The sequence below is a fragment of the Mixophyes fleayi genome, chromosome 6 (genome assembly GCF_038048845.1).
Source record: "Mixophyes fleayi isolate aMixFle1 chromosome 6, aMixFle1.hap1, whole genome shotgun sequence".
Lineage (NCBI taxonomy): Eukaryota > Metazoa > Chordata > Amphibia > Anura > Limnodynastidae > Mixophyes > Mixophyes fleayi.
In genome coordinates this window covers 34,786,322-34,810,239 of record NC_134407.1, presented here as the reverse complement: position 1 = coordinate 34,810,239, position 23,918 = coordinate 34,786,322, and the positions used below count along the sequence as shown (strand labels likewise).

Here is a 23,918-nt window from a genome sequence, read left to right as displayed (position 1 = left end):
AGCAAAAGGTTTTTATTTGTATCCTCATTACAGTTTTGAGTAAATCAGTGTTTGTAAAGACATTTATCATCATCATCATCATTTATTTATATAGCGCCACTAATTCCGCAGCGCTGTACAGAGAACTCATTCACATCAGTCCCTGCCCCATTGGAGCTTACAGTCTAAATTTCCTACTATAGACACACACTCACACACATACAGAGAGGGAGAGACTAGGGTCAATTTTTTGATTGCAGCCAATTAACCTACCAGTATATTTTTTGGAGTGTGGGAGGAAACCGGAGCACCCGGAGGAAACCCACGCAAACACAGGGAGAACATACAAACTCCACACAGATAAGGCCATGGTCGGGAATTGAACTCATGACCCCAGTGCTGTGAGGCAGACGTGCTAACCACTACGCCACTGTGCTGCCCTTATTTACTGTGCTATAATTGTCATATACTGTAAATAATTCTTTTTATTGTGGGTATGGTAATGCATTGATGGGAATTCTATATTTTTACAGAAATGAAAAAGATTTAAGACTTTAAGAGCAATTGTATGTGCTCCTGCATTAGCACTTCTGGATCATAGCAAGCCATTTATACTCTCCTCTGAGCAGAACCAAATGTTTAACCAATTTTAAGCTGAAATAACTTCAGCGCCAGCACTGGCTTTGCCAGATTATGACAAGCCTTTCACATTATTTTGTTATGAAGTCAGTGCACATGTACAAGGAGTACTGACACAAATACATGGTCGCAAGCTAAGGTCACTTGCATACTACTCTGCTTTAGTGCTTGAAAAGAGTATAGATATTGTGCTAGGACACCCAGTTACCTTAACGGTATCGTACGTTGTGACAGAAACCAAGCACAAGCAAAACATTTGTTACCGGCCAGATTTACTAAGTATGAAGATATACAGCACAAAGGACATTCCCTCCTATTGTGAAATGAGTGACATATAACACTTGCCGAGCGCACTGTGTATTTTCTTCCTCCCTTTCCTTTTTTATTAGAAGACAAAAAAAAAAAAAAAGGAAGCACAAGAGGCCCCAGAGCCTCTCATGTTCACAGATATATGTTAAGACCTTCAGACAAGGGGAATCTGAGTAAACTGTATTTTAAGTTTTTTAAAGGTCCAAGGGAGACCAGAGAGGGGAGTTCATTGATATTAGCAGGAGGAATATAGATTGCACGTTATTTTCCTTTGCTGTGCGCTGTAGATGTGTACTAGACTAGAAAGGAAAGCCAAGTTTGGAAGAACCAGACTCAGGCCCATAGTAATGTATAGATCATTATACATAATTAGAAAATTCTAATATGAAAGTTTAACCCAACCAAATAAAGAAAAGAGCAACCCATGACTACAGGGGTTTACACCCAATGCAGGAATGTGTTTGTGAGTATTGTGGCCCAACACATTATTATATACACTAATAGAACTGATGATGTGGCTTATTAACAGGTTATTTAAGCTAAGTGTTTCTCTTCCAGAAGAATTAAAGTTACCACATCTGTCTTAACCGTTGTACTGTACACTCCATCTAATGAGTGTAAACTTTGTGGAACTCAGAAACCAAGAACCTTTTCCTTGGATTCCACATGCTCCTTACTGAAGCCTATCCTAATGAAGTAGCACTGCTTACTCCCAGTAACGTTACACTTAAGCAGTGCACAATGTTGAATCCTGCTGCCTTATTGCAGCAAGTTTCAAAAGATGGGAGAAGTACCTGTATATATTGGGGTTACCCTAGGGATTTGGGGGAATTCCATTCCAGCTTGAACAGAAAGAAAGGAAAAAAAAAAAATGCAAACAAAATTTTTCTGAACATGATTGCATAGAACTAATGAAACAAGAATCTCTGGTTTTATCTCACATTAAAGATAAACCATTACCAGATGCAGACATCACTCTTTTTGTAGATGGTTCACACTATCACATAGATCCTGTCCCGTATACAGGGTGTGCTGTAACCACACACACAGAAATAGTGATTCAACAGACTCTACCGAGTCACATGTCAGCACAAGAAGCTGAACTAAAGGCCCTGACACTTGCATGCATATATGCAAAAGGACAAAGAGTAAATATTTACACTGATTCAAGTTATGCATTTGTAATTGCGCATGATTATGGCCCTGTATGGAAAAGTAGGGACCTTATGGGTTCAGCAAGCAAACCAGTCAATATGATGAACATACCAGGGCATTGTTCACTGCATTCCAGCTGTCCTCCAAACAGTGATGAAGATGAAGACACACACAGAGATACTACCCCCGAAGCTAAGTGAAATAGACCAGGCCGCACGAGAAGCCGCCATAGCCCCAGTACCCCAAGGGGAGTCTATTTACATGGTGACCCCCTGACCCCTGTTTGACCAGAGCACACTCCAACTTATGGAAAGACAAGCAACAGAAAATAAGAAAAAGACTTGGGCAATACATGGAGCACTAGAAGTGCAAGGAGTGGTGTAAAGGTCAGCGTTTGTGTCTGCCAAAAGTAGTTTATCCCATTATGGCCAATATAGCACACGAGAAAGTGCATCTGGGAAAAGATGCTATGGTTGTACTCACTAGCAGCTTATGGATAGTACCAGGGTTCGCCCAAGCAGCACAGTCGTTAGTGGCAGAATGCCTAGTCTGTGCACAAAGTAACCCGAGTAAGTCTGTCCTATGGAAAAGCACACCCCAGACATAATATCCCTATAAGAGGATACAGATAGACTTTATAACTTCCCAAATGCTCGGGCTTTGAGAATGTGCTTGTCTGTGTCAACTTCTTTAGTCACTGGCTGGAGACATGGCTGTATAGAAAAGCAAATGCTAAAGCATTAGCCAAGAAAATTGCGAATGAGGTAATCTGATGATATGGTGTACCAGAGGTCATTGTAAGTGACAGAGGGATACACTTTACGGGGCAAGGATTCCAGAAACTATCACACCCCCTACAGATCCCAAAGTTCAGGATGTATGGAGCGCCTTAATGGTACACTGAAATTGAAAATGCAGAAAATAATGGCTGAAACAGGTCTGCCATGGATCTCATGTTTACCTGCACTCAGTAAAAAATACTGCTAGGAAAGACACAGGTTTAACACCATATGAGATATTGTTTGGCACAGCAAACAGAACAGGCTGTTATTTTCCATAGCAACTACACCATGTATATAGTGATTTGTTGAATTATGTTGCCTTATTATAGAAACAACTAACTGAAATACATGGTCAAATATTCTCCTCCATTGCAAACCCTAATTTTGATACAGGTACCCATAAACTGCACCCTGGGGGGCTGGGTGGTCGTGAGAAAGCACATCAGGAGAAGTCTTGAACCCAGATACAAGGGTCCTTATCAAGTCCTGTTGACGACTCCCATGGCAGTGAAAGTACAGGAAAGAGACACCTGGATTCACGCATAACACTGCAAAGTCTTCAAATCAGGGGAGTCTTGTTCTGATAAATAGAAATGACTGTCTCATTGTATTGATATGTCTTGCCAGAATAATTGTGACTGAAGTAGGGATTAAGGCCTCCCTAACCCAGTATGAAACAGACAGTTAAGTGACATATTGCCTATGCCACTGTGAGAAACATATGGGAAGGAGTGCTCAACAATTTGCACTCATAGTAGAGTAAACTCTGAAAATGTCTTTGTGCAGATGCATAACCTCATTGGTAAAGTTGTCAGTAATGATTCATGTTGGATATTGGAAATATTGGCATTAGTAGCAAATGGTTTAGCAATCCTGTTGATCGTATAGGTGATAATGAAACTAAATATATGGCTGATTAAGAAGTTACTGACACTTGATTGTTGTCTCTCCAAAAAGGGAACCACTGAAAATCCCGAACCTCTGATGATCACAGAAATTACTTCTGAAACCTGACCAGACTATGAGTGTCATGAATTATTTGGACTAGCAAAGCCAAAGAACTGCAGAGTTTGCAACAAGAAACTACTAAAGATTGAACAAAGGACATGCAAGGCCTGCAGAACTACTATAGACTCATTAACTACCTACTAAGAAACCATCTTTTAAGAAACCATCTTCTAAGAAACCATCTTTTCTAGACATGGACATTTGCCAAAATGCATCTCCTCATAAATCAAGTTAGGACAGGGAGGATCACAGGCTTATTAGTGGGGGATGAGTTGACAGATTCCTAAGGGGACCAACTCTATGCATGTGGCCTCCTACATGTGTATAAGTACCTGCTTATTAAGAATGTGGTTCTATAGATAGGATTAGGTAGGTAGGAGGAGAAAGGGTCGAAAATTGAATAAAAGATGGGAAATGTTAAATATGATTTTTTGTTAAGGCCTCATAAGGCCTTTGTTCAGCCATTTTATTGTAACTTGTATAGAAATATTATTTGCTAGAAGAGATTATTCATTTTTCTGTTAACTTGCAGTTTTGCAATATGTGAGCCTATGGCCTTGAAGTTGAACTAATAGGGAACACCTGAAGAATGTAACCAGTTATGAAAACAATAATGAGCTTCATATCCAGCTGGTAGTATGGGAGCTGTATCCATGGTGTTACACATAGCATATCTCCAACTCCCCTTGAGATAAGAAATAATAGGCTCATCTGTCCTTAGAAGGGGGAGAAAAGTAAACACCTCAAGAATACGTGAGAAAGTTAATCAGTAGCGCTTCTCATAAACTAGTGGTATAAACTATTGTATGCATATGACGTAGGATTCATTTATACAGTAGCCTATAAAAACCTGTATCTTTGTATCAATAAACTAGAGAATATTCCTTGCATACAGAACTTGGTCTGTGTCAATTCTCTCCAGCTGATTGAAGCGCTTCCAGATATACTTGACACCACAGGCTGACTTGGGTCAGAATTTTAGATTTAACATCTGTCAGCTCAGGACCCAGACTTCTTGGCTCTCTGAAGAATAAGCAGCGTAAGAAAGTTTATACAACTGTGAGCGCCAGTTCTATTAAAAGCCCTGAAGATTTCAAGTGCATGTGTTAAAATCTACATAATGTACTTAAACTAGTTTACTTACTCAGCTCATATAGCTAGAAGCAGGTCTGTCTGCTCCTATTTCCCTTACACTAGCTGTCACTTACCAGATTTAATTATGTTTTTCCAAAAGACACACAAACTGTACGTTACAAAAGGCATTCGCCAATTTCCAAAAATAGCCCCATCAGCCCCAAGTAGAGAAACAGTTCGGATGAACTTGCGAGAGGAGCCCACTCCTGAGAGACAACACTGACTCAATATTTCCAGGGTCATAATAAAGAATAACAAGGCATGATTGTGGCTTTATATAACAAGGACACAGTAGAAAGAATCTTCATAGCACAAGCACAGCAGAAATGTATTAAAAGCTTGAGAACTTTTAGGTACTCAAGACTGTGACTTCAGTATTATTGTAGGATAACACGGGAGTCACGCTTGACAATTTTAATTTATTTAAAGAGGTATTTGTGACTGGATCACTTATAAATAACTTATGGTATAACTTAAGTTTATTTAAAGGAAATAGCGCAGGGTGCTTATTTATATAATTGCAAATCTACTTATATTTGATGTGTGTATTTGGGTAAAGGAAATTATCTTTATTTCTGAGACCAGGGGAAAAAAATTAGTTTTTTTGTTTTAACATTGCTAGAGGAAATGCATTATTTCTGAGATATATACCTGATGCAATAAGCCTTTGTTGAGGAAGTCTTTTGTGTATTTTGGTAGGGAAATTACTTATTTGGGGTTTTCTAACTTTTCTTTGGGAATGTGTATTCTGCAACTGTCTGAAGAAAGGACCCATGTTAATCTCATGTTAATTAGACCTTTTGATGTGTGAGGATCCAGCACCTGAAGGCACAGGGAGGTTTAATAAGACTTGCTGTTAGAGTTCCTGTGTCTAAAACAAATGCAGGAAATCACAGCAAGTTTTAAGATATCACAGATAAGTGTAAATATTGTTAGCTTTGCATTGCATGTAAATCCATGTTTGGGTGAACAAATTGTATCCCGACTCTAAAAATAGCTCAGACCTCAGGGGGCTGGCTTACCCTGTGAGGCTGTGTCCAAAACTGTATAAAAAGCACTGTTTTGTATTGAAAAATGTTTTTCTTGTTTCATCTGACCTGCTCACTGGTATCTTCAACCAGGGTGAGCAAATAAACATCACTTGCTTCAAAGACCTGCTTGGAAACTTGTCTATCCCGGTGACTTACAGATTAGACCAAACTCTAATCTGTTCCCGGCTGTTCTGAGATTTGGACCCAGCTTTCCTGTACCACCGCTCTGCCCGCTACCCAGCAGCTCTGGTCAGTGTGATAGGCCAGGGGGGATCCATCCACAGCAATCCTGATTCATAGAAAAAGGTGAGGGGTATCAGCCCAGGTACACCAGTAATGGGGTACACCAGCAGCGTCAGTTACCCAGAAGTAACCCGGTGCTGGATGCGGGTAAGGAGTCTAGTGGTGGCAGCATTCGTAAGTCCCTCCTACTGCGGTTAGAGGGTGCATTTGGGATAACGAAAGGGAACGGTGGCAAAGTAAGCCAAGCCGGTTCCCAGCAACAACAGACAGGATGGCAAAGGCAGTCCATCCTGTCACAGTATTAAACTATAAAAATTATTTTGGTATATTGTAGAATGTAGATGATATTGAACTCCAATCCTGCTTCCACTGAATATCAGACCAGTTCAGATTTCTCATACGTATTTGTAGAAAAGTCTGTCCCACATGCCAAATCAGTTACTAGGATGAGCAAATATGTTGTACTACTCAGTGCCAATTCAAATGTGAACTTGCCCTTGTCAAATACAATCACGGGGTAATGGGTGGATTGAGATACTATTTAATTAAAACTACACAAAAAACTTTATGTGCTCTGAACCCCTAGAACAGTGATGGCTAACCTGTGACACTCCAGGTGTTGTGAAACTACAAGTCCCAGCTAGCTTTGCCAGTAGATAACTAGCTGATAGCTGACAAAGCATCATCATTTATTTATATAGCGCCAACATATTCCGTAGCGCTGGGGCTTGTAGTTTCACAACACCTGGAATGTCACAGGTTAGCCATCACTGCCCTAGAACAATGCCCGATTGTGATGAGCACATTCCCACTATCTTACTATACTCTTCTAAGTCTATGGAATTAGAACAGTCGCAAGAAAATTAGGAGTGACAACAGGTATTCAGCCGCAATATACAGAGTTTTGTGCAATGTTGGAGCTTCAGTTTGGTTCATATATGTATCTAATAAGAGCTGACAAGCTTGTATATGGCTGAATGTGAAAGTTTTTTTTGCAAACACACACTTCCAAATAAGTATTTATTTCCTGACTGAAAGAGATCACTTCCATTGAATTGGTAGCAGAGTATTCTACTTATATTGGTGTTTATTTACCATACCTGGTAAAGTGAGGGTTGTCCTCTGAAACGTGCATGATTTTGTACTCACAATTGCTATTATATCATACACATCTTGAAGCTTTCAAATCCTTGAATGTTATTTTCTTAAGCCCAATAATATTTTTCCTATTATTTACTTATTCTATTATTTACCATATGAAATAGGACACTTTCAAGTAGGCCCATCTTCTAGGAGTGGAGGCAGCCACTGTGTAGACTGAAGCTAGTATTCAGTTTACAAGGGACTAGTGACATCATTGGAGAATTAAGCCGCTCCCACTGTGTGTAGCCAACAGATCCACTTTAGTGCTCCGTGTCATCATCACCATTTATTTATATATAGCGCCACTGATTCCGCAGCGCTGTACAGAGAACTCATTCACATCAGTACCTGCCCCATTGGAGCTTACAGTCTAAATTCCCTAACATACACACACACAGAGACAGACATAGAAAGAGAGAGAGACTAGGGTCAATTTTGATAGCAGCCGATTAACCTACAAGTATGTTTTTGGAGTGTGGGAGGAAACCGGAGCCCCCGGTGGAAACCCACGCAAACCGCGGGAGAACATATAAACTCCACACAGATAAGGCCATGGTCGGGAATTGAACTCATGACCCCAGTGCTGTGAGGCAGAAGTGCTAACCACTGAGCCACCGTGCTGCCCCACATTAAAAAAAAGAAATATAAAACAGTTCTACACTTGTCTTTGTTTAACTATGTTATTGTTGTAAAAATAGAGTTTGGCATTTGTTCCACAAGCCTCTGCCAGATCCAATATCTTGATGTGTTTGATGACTAAAAAGAGTTTATTGACCAAAACCCGATAAAAGTCTTCACAAAGCAAGATGAAAGGACAGACGTCAGATACAATCAACCGTTTTAATGTGCCAGGACACATGCTTAATGAGAGTGACTGTAAACACGAGCAGATCATTTGGCACGATAAGAGAAATTGTGTTCATCTCTAAATTTATTCTTGCAGATGGGAAAACGTGAGCGAAGTTACTTCAAACCATTACTTTCTGCTCCTGCGGAGAAAAACGCTGGTACAAAGTTGCTGTTTGCTGTAAACTACCATCTAATGGTTATTAATATTCCTTCAAAAGCTTTAAAACAATTAGTTTTGCTTTCAGAAACACATTCCTGCAATAGTAACTAAATGGGGTTTCCACTTAAAGAAGACTATTTTGTTGGTTTGTATATGTCATACTGCAACTTTTACTCATGTGCACTGCTTTTATGGTCTTTTAGGCTTTTCAGTCATGCATTTATTAATTCCGAGCTGTTTCGTTTAGTCACACCATTATAAAGCTGGTCTCTAAATACAGTTGTACAGTATATACAGCTCTGTTATGTCTGGAGCAACTTAAAGAACAACACAATACCTGATGAAATAAATACATGGCTGAAAAGCATAAATTAAAACAATAAAAAGATTAATCAATGTACTTAGAACTTGTATCACCAGCCCTATTGCAACTTTTACTTTTTGAGCGTCCACGTATTTTGTCCCCCAGGAACTCTTTGCTGTCCACCCGACTACCCCCTAGTTGCTATATGCATACCAGACCCTCTTTCACTACAAAATTCTGAGCTCTCCTGCTAAAAACAGACATTCCCTCTATTCCCTTCCGGGTTTCAGAACAATTAATATCTCCATTATGATAATCAAGATTCATCTGGAGGCTGGTCTATGAAAATAAGGCACTGCAAAAAAACGCACTATGAAAACTAGGATACATGGTACCAATCAGCATCACTACGGTAGAAGCGTATATTAATTTACATTATTAAACACCTCCCTCACCCCAATTGTCATCCAATTGTGAAGGGACGTGTATTTAATTTAAATCTCTGGCTGGCGCTCAGTGCAGATAAAAGATAAACACTAAGGGGTGATTCAATTAGCTGTGATGTTCCTCGGAATATCCCTGGCTCCATTTGTGCCAGTTCTGTCTACCCTCCTTTAGGATGTAAGCTCACATGAGCAGGGCCCTCTTCCCTCCTGTCTCCATACCTGTTCTTCTCCTCCGTGCTTATTGCATCTGCCTGCCTGGAGTTTCTGAAGTATTGGTATTTTTGTTTATTGTTCTGTACTGTTTCACCCTATATAGTCTACTGTTTGTACTGTGTACGGCGCTGCTGAAATCTTGAGGCGCCTAACAAATAAATGATAATAATAATAATAATATCGAGGAGAATTCTGTAAAAATAGCCGCGATGTTCCTCAGAACATCGCGGCTAATTGAATCCCCCCCTAAGGAAATGTAAATCCTGATACATTCCGTATTTTTGAGTAAAATTGTTCTGCACATGCTCAGAAACTGAGATACTGACTACACCAATAACTTGCGAGTTTATGCAATTGATCTTCGAACGCAAAGGACACCTCCGACAGCCTATTATTTAATGGGCAGAACGGGGGATGGAAGCGGCTAATGTACAGTAAGGGCGTGCCAAGGTGCACGCACATCCGTCAGATTCAAGATCTGGGCATCTCTGAGGTATGTGATTTTTAGCCGTATCACTTTCACCAGCTACAGGGCACGTGAAAGTGCCAAGTGATGCTTAACATATGCATGCTATGACATGTGCTTGCAATCAAAAGCATAGTTGCCTACTTTTCCGGAATGTCCAGGAGACTCCCAAATTTCCCGGGAAAGCACGCTAAGCTCCCGATTCATAAAAACCACAGCAATACAGTGGTGGGGGTGGGGCTTATTACGTGAATTTTACATCATCATGGCCCCTCCCTCTGTTCCATATGGTCCGAAAAGGCAATTAATGTTTAGAGCCAAATGATGCAGCCCGCTGGCCCCATCCCCACCTCCCACCGATCTCCCGGAGCAAGCCTTGCCAAAGTTGGCAAGTATGATCAAAAGCAACTGTAAAAATGCATTTTATGTAGATTAGGCATTAATAACATGCTGATAAATGCAGCGGTGGTAGGGAGGGGACTGGCTAAAGTGCCGGTGGAGACTGCAGTATTTCCCTGGATGCTGCTAGGAAACCCTGACCACCAATCAGATTGCTGGAAACACCAGGAGCCACCTGTGAGGTATTTTCAGTTAAAATGGAAAACTGGAATCACTAAATAAGGAATCATGTTTTATACTGTAAGTTCTACAGAGTTCCATAACCACATAAAGGCACGAGGCCGCATGTCGTACGATTTTATGCAGGTCATGGTAATTCAAGGTAACTTCTAATATGTGTAATCATTTATAGTAGGGCTTTGTTTTCCTTAGAATACACAAGTTTTCCTAATGAACAATTATGTGAAGGGCTCAGTTATAAACAATGATATCAACTTACATAGATATCATTTACAGGACTTTATACCTATAGTACCATCATTTTCAGAGTTGTACGTCACCAGCCACGATTCCTACAAGCAGGGATTAAATCGCCATTGTCTGGATCTGCTGTGAGATAATGCTTTAGTCATGTGATTATGTTGTGGTCTATGGAGGCTGTTTGTATTACTTGATGGTACATTTGTAAGACTGAATTCTTTCCAACACATCAGCATTTCTCGCCGGCTGTTTCCCTGTTCTGTTCACCAAAGATCCCGTACATGTAACCTCACAGCCATTACTTCATCACTTTAACTAAACACTGACGTGTATGTAACTTCAGATCAATTATCCCATATACCCCAGTAACCAAAGAATCCCTGAGGGGTAATCACATCTGAGTCAGACACTCGGAGGAGTAATAAGTGACTCGTATAGTGTATTACGTCATTAGAGCTTGCACCCACAATCCTGTCCAGCACATTTGTCTATTGTCACCACAAGAAAACAACATTTATACCCAAAGGCTCACAAAGGCGGAGTAAAAACATACATGTAAATACATCGCTTAGAAAGAACATTTTATCATCCAGTATTTGATTAGTCTGTACAACAGGCACGAGATCAATCATGGCATATATAACGACAAACATAGGTTGAACCAGGTTTTATTACGCTCACAAACAACCCATAGAGTATGTGGGATAAGTCACTCTTATTGGCTTTGTAAGAAAATTATACCTTTTTGAGATACAATCCAGTCCACACATTGTCTGTGTTATCATGTGATTACAATGGCATGTGTGCAGGTCCTCTATAATTCAGATACAGAAAAGTGACTGCTACTCATTTTTTTCACGTTTTTTCTTGCACAGTTTGGGCACTAGGGGGCGTAGTCATGTAATTAGTTCTTCTTTCACATAGGTGCAGTTTTCGTGGTGTTTCCTTGATTTTGGATTCAAATGTTAAAGGTAATAATACATTTCATGTAACACTTCTAAAATGCTATGCTATTGTAATGACATCAGGTAAATTAAGGAGGGGGGTCCACAAAAAGTTGTAGAACATTCTTTAATTCTCTCGGCTGCCAGAGGGGTTCTGCATGCGTCTCTGCTACGGTGTGGTGAGTTGTAGCCCTTCCAGGAACTAAGAGAATGAACAGTCTTTCGATATTGCAAAGGGTATTATTTGAAGTATTCTATGATTGTGCTCTAGCAAGTTGCCTACCTGAGATTGAAAGCGACTATTTTCGTCAGAGAGGAAGAGAGAGAGAGGAGAAACTGCTCGTCATAGTTTGTACAAAACCATTTCGCTTTGGGAAACAAAATTTCTTATTTTACATTATTTACAGGAGGTGACCTAAATGTACTGTGAACCTAAGCAAATGGCAGCTGTTATCCGTGACAGAAAACATTCAAAAATATGGCTACACTATTATTCATAACAACAAATTGAGAGAGAGCAATAGAACAGGTTTGCAGTGATATTAAATATAAAACTATTGCAGCTTTTATCTAACGGAAGCTTTTTTTTTGTTTAAAAAAACCCAAAGGTCTGTCCTGAGTATGGAACGGAAACAATACACAAAAGCTATAGTACGGTCTATGTTCCTGCCCCATGACACGTTGCTTTGGTCCTTTAGACAAGTGTGTGTGTCTGTGTGTAAGTTGCTTTTTTGGCAACAGCTGGAATGTCAAAGGTCCAACAAAAGGCATATGTGGTACGTCATTGGCTTTAGATTTCCGTGGCTGTAATTTCTTCAAACTGAATCTCTGCACCGTGCAGGTCAAAGTCATCCAGCTCCCTCGCCTCCAGCTCCAGGCTCAGCTGTTTAATGTCTCTCTCCAGCTCCCGGTTCTGTTGGTACATCTGGATATAGTTGTGCTGTAACTGCTTTTGATATCGAATCACCTTCTCTTTTTCCTCCTGCCATATGCGACGTTCTTCCTCAAAATTTTCCATTTGTTCCTGATTTCTCCTGCGTTCGTTCACCAGGGCCTCCCTGAGCCTCTCCATGTACTGCGTTAAGCTGTGCAGGTTTTCCGAATTCTGCCGCTGAGCTTTGGCCTCATCGCTCTCGTAAAGCAAGAATGGATCTTCCTTCTCTTGGCATTGGCACAGCCCGTGCCGAAGGTTGGCTACGGCTGCTTCTCTAAGATTAGCCACCTCTTGGTCCAACTTACTGGCCTTTTCCCGTAGCAGTTCTGCCTCGTTCTTCTTACGCTGCAGTTCGTTCTCGCAAACCTCCAGCTCCAGCGTCTTTGTATGAGCGTTGTCCTGAAGCTCCTGAACTTGGTCCTCACTAACCTGGAGGTCAGACTGAGCATCTCTCAGCTGGGAACGAAGCAGCAATAGGTCATTGGATTTTTGAGCCAGTTCAGCCTGGGCGTCCTTCAGCTGCTGTTTAAGTAGAGATATTTCACCAGATTTCTGACAAACCTAAAAGTTAAAAAAAAATGACCTGTAAACTATGTCCATGTACTTCTCTGTCCAGTTAAAGAAAATACTTTAAATAGGAAAAATTGTTTAAATTAAAGTAATAGGATTTTTTTATAATGACTTCTCCTGGTTTCATATGCTTATTGCTGTTATCATGATTTCTTAATGTTATGTTTGCTGTATCAGTTAAAATGTATTGAAATAAATGATTCATTATCATACTGGTTTTGCCAGTAACTAGGGAATTAATGATTATGCTGTGCTCTAATAAGTAATGTAAAAGTTTGCTCCGTGATTGCTAACGTTGCAGAACTGTCCCAACATCTTTATTATGTGATTCTAAACACAAACTTCCCAACATTTGTACATGTAAAATCGGGACAAAATAAGGGACCCAAACCCCGCCCCTAATCCACCCACTGTGACAAAACCCCACCCACTTCTATCTAAGTACCGTCACATTCAGGGTCTGTCCTGCGGAAACTGTCACAGTTTGGAGGTTTGCTAATCAGCTTCTTTAAAGGCAGAAATATTTTTAGTAACCTATAGTACATAGAACAGTGTTGGCTAACCTGTGACACTCCTTGTGTTGTGAAACTACAAGTCCCAGCATACCCTTCCAGCAATAAGCTGCTATATATTGGCAAAGCATGCTGGGACTTGTAGTTTCATAAACACCTGGAGCGTCACAGGTCAACCAACACTGACATAGAATAACACAACTGCTGACATTGTGTTGCTGATCTGCTGTCCCATGCAGGTCATGTGCTGCACATAAATAAGAATGCAAATGGTAATATATAGTAAGAATTGCATCCAACATACAGAATAATAGGAACTGTAATCTGCATTTGGTCAGTAATGAAGTTAATGTCTGAAAAGTCCTCAACAGATTGTTTTATTTGGAAAATTGCTTCATAGTTCATTTCCAGCTTCCCCCCAAAAAAACTGCAAGGATGAGTAATCAACTCAGTGAGACAACACTTTTTACTGAAATTATCCAACCCCCAGCTTCAGTGTATGAAACTAGTTGACTCTTTTGAGATGTTTCATGTGAGGAAAGCAATTCCAGTAAGAATAAGTAAATCAATGTCAATGTGTATAAGAACTTTCACTCAAGAGGTCTCCTACCCCCCCCTCTCCCCCCAAAAAAAAGACATTTGTAGACATGATTAAGTGATTATATGTAAAGTACCTCCCACTTTGTCTCCTCCAATCGTGGCCCAAGTTCCGTTTGTTCCCTCTCAAATGAGGCGCAGCGTTTCTCCAGCAGCTCCCTCTCCTGGAGGAGTTGGGAGAAGTCCTCCTGCTGCTTTTTCTTCTCCTGCTGCAACTGGAAAATCTGAAGTTGTAGAACCTGCTGCAGCCGCTGAGCCTTCTGGGCGGCCTGCTTCATTTTGAGGGCACAGGTTTGGCGGAGATCCTCCATTTCCTGCTCACACCGCTTCTGTTTTTCTTCATAGACCTGTGGATAAAAAAAAAAAAAAAAAATCTAATAAAAACTTTTCAGGCACATTACAAACTCAACTCCTGCAAAATGAAGTATATGTAATGTGTACTGATAGTCTTACAGATTGTGGAAGCAGACAACTGTAATATCAGACACTGACAACAGGGGGACTGTGAAAGCGTCACCAGCAAGGATGTCATCGCCGGTGACGCGTTCAAGAGCAACCATTATTATTTATCAGATTGAAACATCAAGGAATAGAATGTTGGGAGGTAACAAATCAGCTCTATGTCCAGCTTGACTTATTGTAACTGAAAGGGACAGGAGCAACCAGCTGCTCCATCATGGGATCTCGGGCCTGATTCATTAAGGATCTTAACTTAAGAAACTTGTTATTTCAGTCTCCTGGACAAAACCATGTTACAATGCAAGAGGTGCAAACTAGTTTTCTGTTTTGCACATAAGTTAAATATTGGCTGTTTTTTTATGTAGCACACAAATATCAACTTTAAATTTCAGTGTACAAATAAGCTATCAAGTACTTAACTTATGTACAAAACAGAAAACTAGTTTGCACCCCTTGCATTGTAACATGGTTTTGTCCAGGAGACTGAAATAAGATACCTCTTCATTTAAGATCCTTAATGAATCAGGCCCCTCTTCTGCACCACACAGGGAGGTCATGCAGCCCGTAGTCAGAGGAGTGCACAGTCTCCCTCCTTCCGCTGCGTACTATGGCCTGAGTAACAAGGTGAGTGGGAGGTCGGAGTGTCATGTGTAGTAAGTAGGGGGCCTGAGTGGCATGTGGGGTCGTTTTATGGCAAGATGAAGGCAAAGTGGCATGTGGGGGCAATTTTTGTACCAAGTGGGCGATCCAAGTGGCAAGGAGACAGTCTGAGGGCCCTGACTGATTTCTAGTTTATGAATTTAGATAACATTTTATTTTATTTTTGTTCTTTTTAAAATATAAAACTTTTGTCATTACAATGCTGCACTGTTTGTATGTTGAGTTTTGAATATCAATTTCAAGTTATTAAAGTAGAACTGAAAAGTTCCTGAAAAGGGCCAAAAACCAAAAACATGTCAGCCTGTATTAGATCACTAATGCAGGTAAATTACAGGAAAACTTGTATATTGTTCTAAAAACCCTGGTGCCTTAATCTGATACTGCCCCTGACAGCACATGTGCACAGTTATGAAAGTCACTGGTAAGTGGGAACATATATGAGACTGAATGTGTTGTACAAACAATATCTAGCATGTAAATTATATATCTCCATCATACAATGTCTGATACAACTCTACCCCAGACCTCAGCATGTGTGACACTTCTCTCCTGTCCACAGTAATGTACTACATATATATTTCACTAAGTGGCTGCATTATGGTGAATCCCACATCACAGCTAATGACCTATCGCTTTACACATTAAAATAAATGGTTGTACAACCGATTCTGCAGTCACAAATCTGTGCAATAAAAGAGGCGCTGCAATAAGACTGAAAATAGATCACACAAAGCATCCACCCATCAGTTCCTGCTGGTCTCTGACCCACACCACAGTGGTCCCACTTTCAAACACAATTGGCCATATTTTTCAACATGGCAGATTTCTCCTCACACCTCTATGGGGGATGGGAGGGGGATGGTTATGTTACATGGTGGCAGAGTGCCTTCGCGACCATTCAGGAGGCAGTCCACAACTAACTGGATATGCCCCAATGTGTCAAGGGGGTCGTCTGAACTCAATGAAGCGCTTGTTACTCTTGCCAAACTATGTTGTGCTTCCCATCAAAATTGTCAAGTTGTGGATAATTGTTCATCAGAACTATTGTCATAACCAAAGCGTGGTCCACTCATCACTGCAGGGTCACGGTAACGTACATAGCACATTTCAGGGGGTGCTAGTTGCAGTCTGTAGACAGGGACAACTACTAACTGCAGAATATGCAGCCCGCAGAGCATCGCACTATGCACTAATGCTTCAGTTTGTCCTTGCACGCACAGAGGTGCATGAAGACACTGCCCTTTTGGTAACTGGCCAATAAGAATTCCACGTGTAGCCTATTGTAGGTGAATTTGGAAATGGCCATAGAGGAAAAGCTTAGCAGCTTTCATTTCTCTCCTAACATACTGTTTATAGGAGCATGAAATATGTATTTAATAATCCATGTCAGTAAGCGCACTTCATCTTTATTTTGTGTGTTACACTTCTATACTCCAGTTCATTTTATTATGCTGACAGCACGGTGGCACAGTGGTCAAGATTGCTGCCTCACTGCACTGGGGCCATGGGATAAGAATAAAAACTATTATAATAATAATGCAGTGGAATGTGTGCCTGGCTTGTGGAAAAGCCACTCACTGAAACAACAAGAGGACATTCAAGTACTATCACCTCCACACCAGCCTAACCTGAGAATGTCCCTTTAAATCCGTAGGGTTTACCCGTTGAAGCACATTTCAATATTTTCACCCAGCACCCAAAACCCTTGTTTTTGCCCACAGCGGCAATACGCGGTGCAGTAGTGCGTCCAGCCCGCATTCAGCAAGGAACGCCCCTAACTGCCTGGCTCCTCCCACCAGAAAGCGCAAAATAAAAGAGTATTGGTATAGGTCACTGCTGTAAATGATTCTTAGAGAGCGGGCCCATATTTGCCATTTATTTATATACCATTTATCTGCAAAGATCTGCAAAGGAAAACATTTGAATATATCTCTAAAATTCAAAAAAGACATGGAAAAAACAGGGTTAAATAACCACACCAACATCTTCCCCTCTTGTTAAGTAGCACAAGTGGCACCTATACAGCACTAAGCGGGTGACTCTTAGTACGCAGTGATCTGCTCCATGGTGCGTGCACAGAGTGTTGTAATACACCACAAACCTCCCATATAGGATCTCTACTATTAATGATTCATTTGTTATTATGGCTGTGATTAATTCTTCCTATGCTGGCTAGGATTGCATAGCTCTATACGAGTCAAAGGTTCCTAGTATAATGTTTGCCTTGATTATTGACTGGAAATCCATATGTCTGCTGGTACAGCGTTTCAAATAATTTAAAAATAAATACAATTGTCTGTGAAAGATCCCACAATTGGTTAGAGCATTCCCAAACAAGAGCTTCATCGGGAGGATCAAAGACCATTCAAAGTAAATGTGAAGAGGGGGGGGGGGGGGGAATTTAATAGTAATTTTATATAATCTCTGCCCCTTTGGTTCTCTCCATTGTTCTCTCACCTTACCCCTGCAGCCTACCTGAGCCTAACACTGTGTTTTGTCTCCAACTGAAAGTCAACGCCAGTGATAATATGGTGTAATAAAGCCAGCAGTGCATAGGGTAAAGTGAAGAAACTCTGCATTCACTTACTTTTACCTGAACAGTTTGGAATAAGTTGGTCATTAGAAGAAATGTATTCTGAGGCTTTAATCATGGAACCTGACAACTAGCTTTGCCCATGTACAGTACTGAGCACGTGAACAATTACACTCCTCCCCCCATGTGTAACACCTGCTAATAAGCAATACTCTTTAATAATGCACAAGCCCTGTAGTAATGGCTGTATTGTGAGCAGCAGATGTGTATGGAGCTGTCATAGCTACAGGCTTCTTCAGCACTGTACAAAACAAACAGGAGCAAAAGTGATTAAATCTAATCTAGTTTTTTTTCCAATTCAATAATAATAAGAGCTGCAAACAAGTTAATAAGGCTAGATATAGTGCAATAAATGAGGACACAACCTAGAACGGAAAATTCTGTTTCGGGTGAGACTCAATAAGTTGAACATTAGTTCAGCATATGATTTGCTTGTCTACAATGGTTCAGTGATGCTCTCCTCACTCACTTGGTATTGGGTGCATCGGCCTTAATAAGTAGGGATTATTTTCAATTTATTTTCTATATTCAGTAAAACGTGTAAAGTCAGCAAAGGCTGTTCTTTAGGATGAAAAGTTTTTTCAATGCAATTTACTCTCTCAATGTTACATCCATTAAACTGGCTGGATGCTGGAATTAGGAATATGAATTATTCTAACCTGGCAAATAGCCGCCTCATTTTCATCTAGATTTTCTTTAAGATGCTGCAGTTCCATCTCCCTGTCTTTTAATTTATCCTCCAGCTCCCGGATGAGAATCTCTTCATTGATGGGGGACCTGTCACACGAGCCACTATCAGACGAGGGGTTCCCCCTCCCACTTAACGACCCTGTGCTCTTACTGGACGACGAGCGGCCACTGTCAGAGTTCGAAGGACGTGTCCGAGCCCTGGACGCTCGGTCAGAATACCCATTCATGTTACTGTGATTATCCAGGTTAATGTGGCTCATGGATATGCTGACTGGTTCTAGCTGCTGACTGCAGCTGGTGCTGTAGGTGGGAAGACTAGACAGCGAATTCCGCCCAGAGTCTGACATAGTTCCAGAGACGGAACTGTTGCGGCAGCTTAATGAGCTGTGCTTGTCACCTGTCCCCATCGAGTTTCCGTTGTAAAGGAGGTTCAAACTGCCCTGGCTGTCAGACAGGCTCGGACCTCCGTTCCGCTGAACCAGATACTGCAGAGAGGAGTTACGTTTTTTCGGCACCACTGGTTTGAAAGCTGTAGGTTTTATCAAGGTCTTCTCGATGTTCTGTAAAAAGAAAAAAGGTGGTGTAAATTTACAATAACAAAATACATGATTTGCACATTCTAAATAGCTATTCTCTTACTTACAAAGCATGATTAGGGAAAGCAAAATACAAGACATAGTAGCAATGCCACAGTGGGCTGAGGCGTGTAGAAACTTTTCCATAAACACTAAGGGCCTGACGTGCGTTTGCATCTAAAACCGCAGGAGATGACGCAAACGTGCGTTCGACGCCCCTCCCTCGTTCATTCCATCTCTCCAATCATAAGGAGACACATTTGTCGGACACTACCGACTCTGCATACGACCATATGTGTTCACTATTGTGTGTGGGCGTGCACACAGCAAATTAGCGGATTTTAAGATAATCCCATATGACCAACTCCGCACCAGTCCCTAAGTGTCCAGATTTTATTGTTATAGAAAGAACTCTGATTTTTTAACTATTATTTTATTATTACCGGAATAACTTCTGCACAGATAAGATTTACAAAAAAATTTCAGAAAAATAAAGTTACGAAAAATCCCTGTGACAATGAAAACAGTTCAGTATACTCCCCTTATAGCTGTAGCAGTAACTATGAGAAGCAGAGGCCTGTTTATCACTTAACTATTCAAGATCCCCAATTTACATGTAATAACAAATTTAAACAAGATCCCCTATGACAGGTGTCCACTAAAAGCTCGATGGACGCGCTACCAGATGCCTGAAAATGCCTGTCAGTGTCATGATGATTTGTATGGGGTAATTATATTTAACGAGGGAGGTTGAAATGACTGACTCGTCTAGACTAATGCACGTCAATACACAACGCAGCTGCCGACTACAGCATATGGTTATATGTATCGATAGAGCTTCTATGGGCAGTTATGTACCCCAGACCCGCAGGGGTTCACCTAGAGGAACTGCCAAGGTCAAGGTCAAGCTTGAAAAAGATTTTTAAAAGCTGGGTGTTAGAAAAAAGCGATTATCAATCACTGACATCATTTTATTGTTAGCTCTAAAACTGACGCACATCCAGTGGTTTCATGAGTCTTAACTGAACCAATTCATTCATAAACACATTATGGCTGAACGATTTGTACAAACAAATATTTAGTTCTAATAATTCTGTTCATTTGAATGAATACTTCAGATCTTGAGCATGCACATAACACAGATCGCTGAACTATATTTATTCTATCTAATGCAATTACAATTTAGGAAATGTTGAACTCTATAGACCTGTGTTTTCTCTTTAACAAGAACGTAACTACATAACTAAACCTGCCACACACCACAATCCAACAATGTAACTACATAACTAAACCTGCCACACACCACAATCCAACAATGTAACTACATAACTAAACCTGCCACACACCACAATTCAACAATGTAACTACATAACTAAACCTGCCACACACCACAATACAACAATGTAACTACATAACTAAACCTGCCACACACCACAATACAACAATGTAACTACATAACTAAACCTGCCACACACCACAATACAACAATGTAACTACATAACTAAACCTTCCATACACCACAATACAACAAAGTAACTACATAACTAAACCTGCCACACACCACAATACAACAAGGTAACTACATAACTAAACCTGCCACACACCACAATACAACAAGGTAACTACATAACTAAACCTGCCACACACCACAATACAACAAGGTAACTACATAACTAAACCTGCCACACACAATACAACAAGGTAACTACATAACTAAACCTGCCACACACCACAATACAACAAGGTAACTACATAATTAAACCTGCCACACACCACAATACAACAAGGTAACTACATAACTAAACTTGCCACACACCACAATACAACAAGGTAACTACATAACTAAACCTGCCACACACCACAATACAACAAGGTAACTACATAACTAAACCTGCCACACACCACAATACAACAAGGTAACTACATAATTAAACCTGCCACACACCACAATACAACAAGGTAACTACATAATTAAACCTGCCACACACCACAATACAACACTCTTCAAGTACCAGGTGATTAGAATGATAAAACCTGGATATTTCATTTTGAATGAATCTTTGGATCACACTGTACAATTTCCTATAGTCAGTGTGTCAGAGGTGGAACTAGTGGGCTATGGGGCCTGGTGCAGGGAAGCGGGCCCCATTATCTCCACGGGCCCCGTTGCACCACATCTGCTGCAGGAATGTTAGTTCCACCACTGCGGTGTACCACATGCACAATGATAATTGTATGAGAAAAAAAACATAAAAAGGCATTAATTATCTCACACACACTGACTGGCCCCGCCATTGTGCTAACTGGGGAAGAGGGGTTTACAGTTACACTTTTAACAGGGGTGGACATCAACAGATAAAAAATAGAAATAAAAAGAAAACGACATTGTAATACGGGCCACATAACGAACACAGTGTCAAGTTAAAGATGTGATCTGTGCTGTAATTATCAATGTGAACAACTGCTGAACCTGTACTTAGCCAATAAAGCCCAGTACCTTGGCTCTGCTACTATAGTGGTATAGATAAATTATAGTGCTACAAAGGTGTATGATCTTTGACCCACGGCCCCACCGATCCCATAGGGCAGACCCATGTATTGGCTAGTCTTTGGTGTCCTTTGGACTGCTAGGTAAGAAGCACAGGAACTGTACACTTTAGACCACTGCTGCAAAACACGTGGGATGTATGTGGCCCGAAGGACAGTGCAGGGACAGAAACACTACAGTAGTAAATTTGTCCTGGCTCCCCCTGTAGTCATCCCACACATACCGAATGTCACTGTGCCTGAGAGATCAGAATTACTGAGCTTCACTGACTGTTACCATCACAAAGGTGACAGTGTACTCTGTATAGACTGTACCATCTGTAAGCAGCAAAAGTAATATATATCTATGTTACAGGAGTGAGGGGGGACGACAACAATGTGTTACTAGAGGTGAAAGGGTGTTACTAACAGAGCTGATGGGGGATTGTTACATGGGGGGGCACAAGGTGTTACTAACAGAGATTGTAGGGGCGATGTTACAGGAGTCGGGGGAGGACAAGGTGTTACTAACAGAGGTGATGGGGGAATGTTACATGGGGGGAGGTGTTACTAACAGAGGTGGTGGGGGGATGGTACAGGAGTGGGGGGAGGACAAAGTGTTACTAACAGAGGTGATGGTACAGGGGAGGGGCATCACACACACTCCTATGTTGCATGTCCACACCCCCTACATGGGATGGCCACACCCCCACTAGTGGCCCACTGCCAAAAAGCGCACACACTTTTGCCTCCAAGGAGACATTGTAACAAGGATGAGAGGTATAGCAAGAAGCAGAGAGGTTTCTCTAAGCACTTTACATGTTTAAGCTCGTTAAAATACAAATTCCATTGTTCATGGGGGTTGACAGTGTTTACCAAAATCAGAAAACTGTAGAGAGTGAAATCTCAGATTAATATCTCACAGGGGAAAATCTACATTATATGGAAGTTGAATAAACGTTACGCCGATATGGAGATAATGTCACTAAGGAACAACACTACTCGTCTTTATGCTTTTCCTTCCTTACTAAGGTGCCTTAAATAGAAACCGCCATCAAAAGTGTCAATTGGTCGTCACTAAAAAAGTAACAAGTTTCAGAAACAAAAGAAAGGGAACAAGGTGGGAGGAGGGGGTATATATATATATATATATATATATATATATATATATTTTTTTTTTTTACTTTTGCTGCTTACAGTTGCTATAGATGGTACAGTCTATACAGAGTACACACGTAAAGACAGGGCATGAGGGAATAGGGTGAGAGGACAGAAGACGAATAGGGAGAAGGATGTTGGTACTGGGAGATTATTCGTGGAAATGAAGCAGACAGCTAAATGCTGCCCTTTTCAGTCATAATAAATACATACATTTCACTTGGAAAATACATTTTAAAATCTATATTTGGCAACCAGTTTGCTTTCAACTTAAACATTATTATCTTTTTTGTGTTTTGGAACATTTTGGGCTGCCTTCAAATATTCACTTAGCAGTACCCAACAAATAACATACAGAAGGGGAATGCTTTATCTTCAGTTGCTTCATCAACAACAAATAAAAACACCTAATAAATAGTATTTTAAGAATGACACTGCGACTAATATCTACTGTGGGTGATCGGGATATTTAACGCAGACATTGTCCCCACTAAATGGAAGTACCCATTTTAGCTTTTCTCCATTGTACTGCTAGAGATATCTCTGTGAGAATCTCAGGTCTAGTTTACAGCGATCTAACTTTCATGTGAATCAAAGATCTCATTGGCCAATAGAAATCATTATATTGAGGAAGATAATTGTAGCTCGTTACACAGATCATCACAGTCTTCGCATTTTTCATGGGCTGACCAGATATTTTGTAAAATGTATTCTTACTAATATGGGGGTTTGTTTACTAAACAGTGGGTTTGAAAAAAGTGAAGATGTTGTCTATAGCAACCAGTCAGATTCTAGCTGTCATTTTGTAGAATGTACTAAATAAATGACAAGTAGAATCTGATTGGTTGCTATAGACAACATCTCCACTTTTTCAAATCCACAATTTAGTAAATATACCCATTGATCTCACTAGAAGAATATGTCCTGCTACAACAGGTTATTGTGAGAAAAGTCCGGGGAAAAGCTGTCTGAAAGCTTTCCAGCCCTGACGCGGATGAGTGCTCCTGAAAGGATACTGTT

General features: G+C 40.6%; 2 protein-coding genes and 1 long non-coding RNA gene across 4 annotated transcripts in view; 1 reads left to right on the top strand and 2 right to left on the bottom strand.

Moving 5' to 3' along the window:
• Positions 1–23,918, bottom strand: part of SEMA4G (semaphorin 4G) — a 507,048-nt gene that overhangs the window by 81,583 nt on the left and 401,547 nt on the right. The window lies entirely within an intron of this gene.
• LOC142161043 (uncharacterized) lies at positions 217–4,760 on the top strand. Its single transcript, XR_012693341.1, has 2 exons — positions 217–757; positions 1,472–4,760. It is a non-coding gene; the product is annotated as an uncharacterized LOC142161043 (long non-coding RNA).
• LZTS2 (leucine zipper tumor suppressor 2) overlaps positions 11,333–23,918 on the bottom strand; it is a 132,578-nt gene continuing 119,992 nt past the window's right edge. For both annotated transcript variants that reach the window (XM_075216256.1, XM_075216257.1), the window contains 3 exons: positions 18,609–19,199; positions 14,315–14,584; positions 11,333–13,119 (listed from right to left, as the gene is read on the bottom strand). In XM_075216256.1, the coding sequence (XP_075072357.1) occupies positions 12,415–13,119; positions 14,315–14,584; positions 18,609–19,199 (1,566 nt within the window). In that variant the 3' untranslated portion in view covers positions 11,333–12,414. The remainder of the gene's footprint in view (positions 13,120–14,314; positions 14,585–18,608; positions 19,200–23,918) is intronic.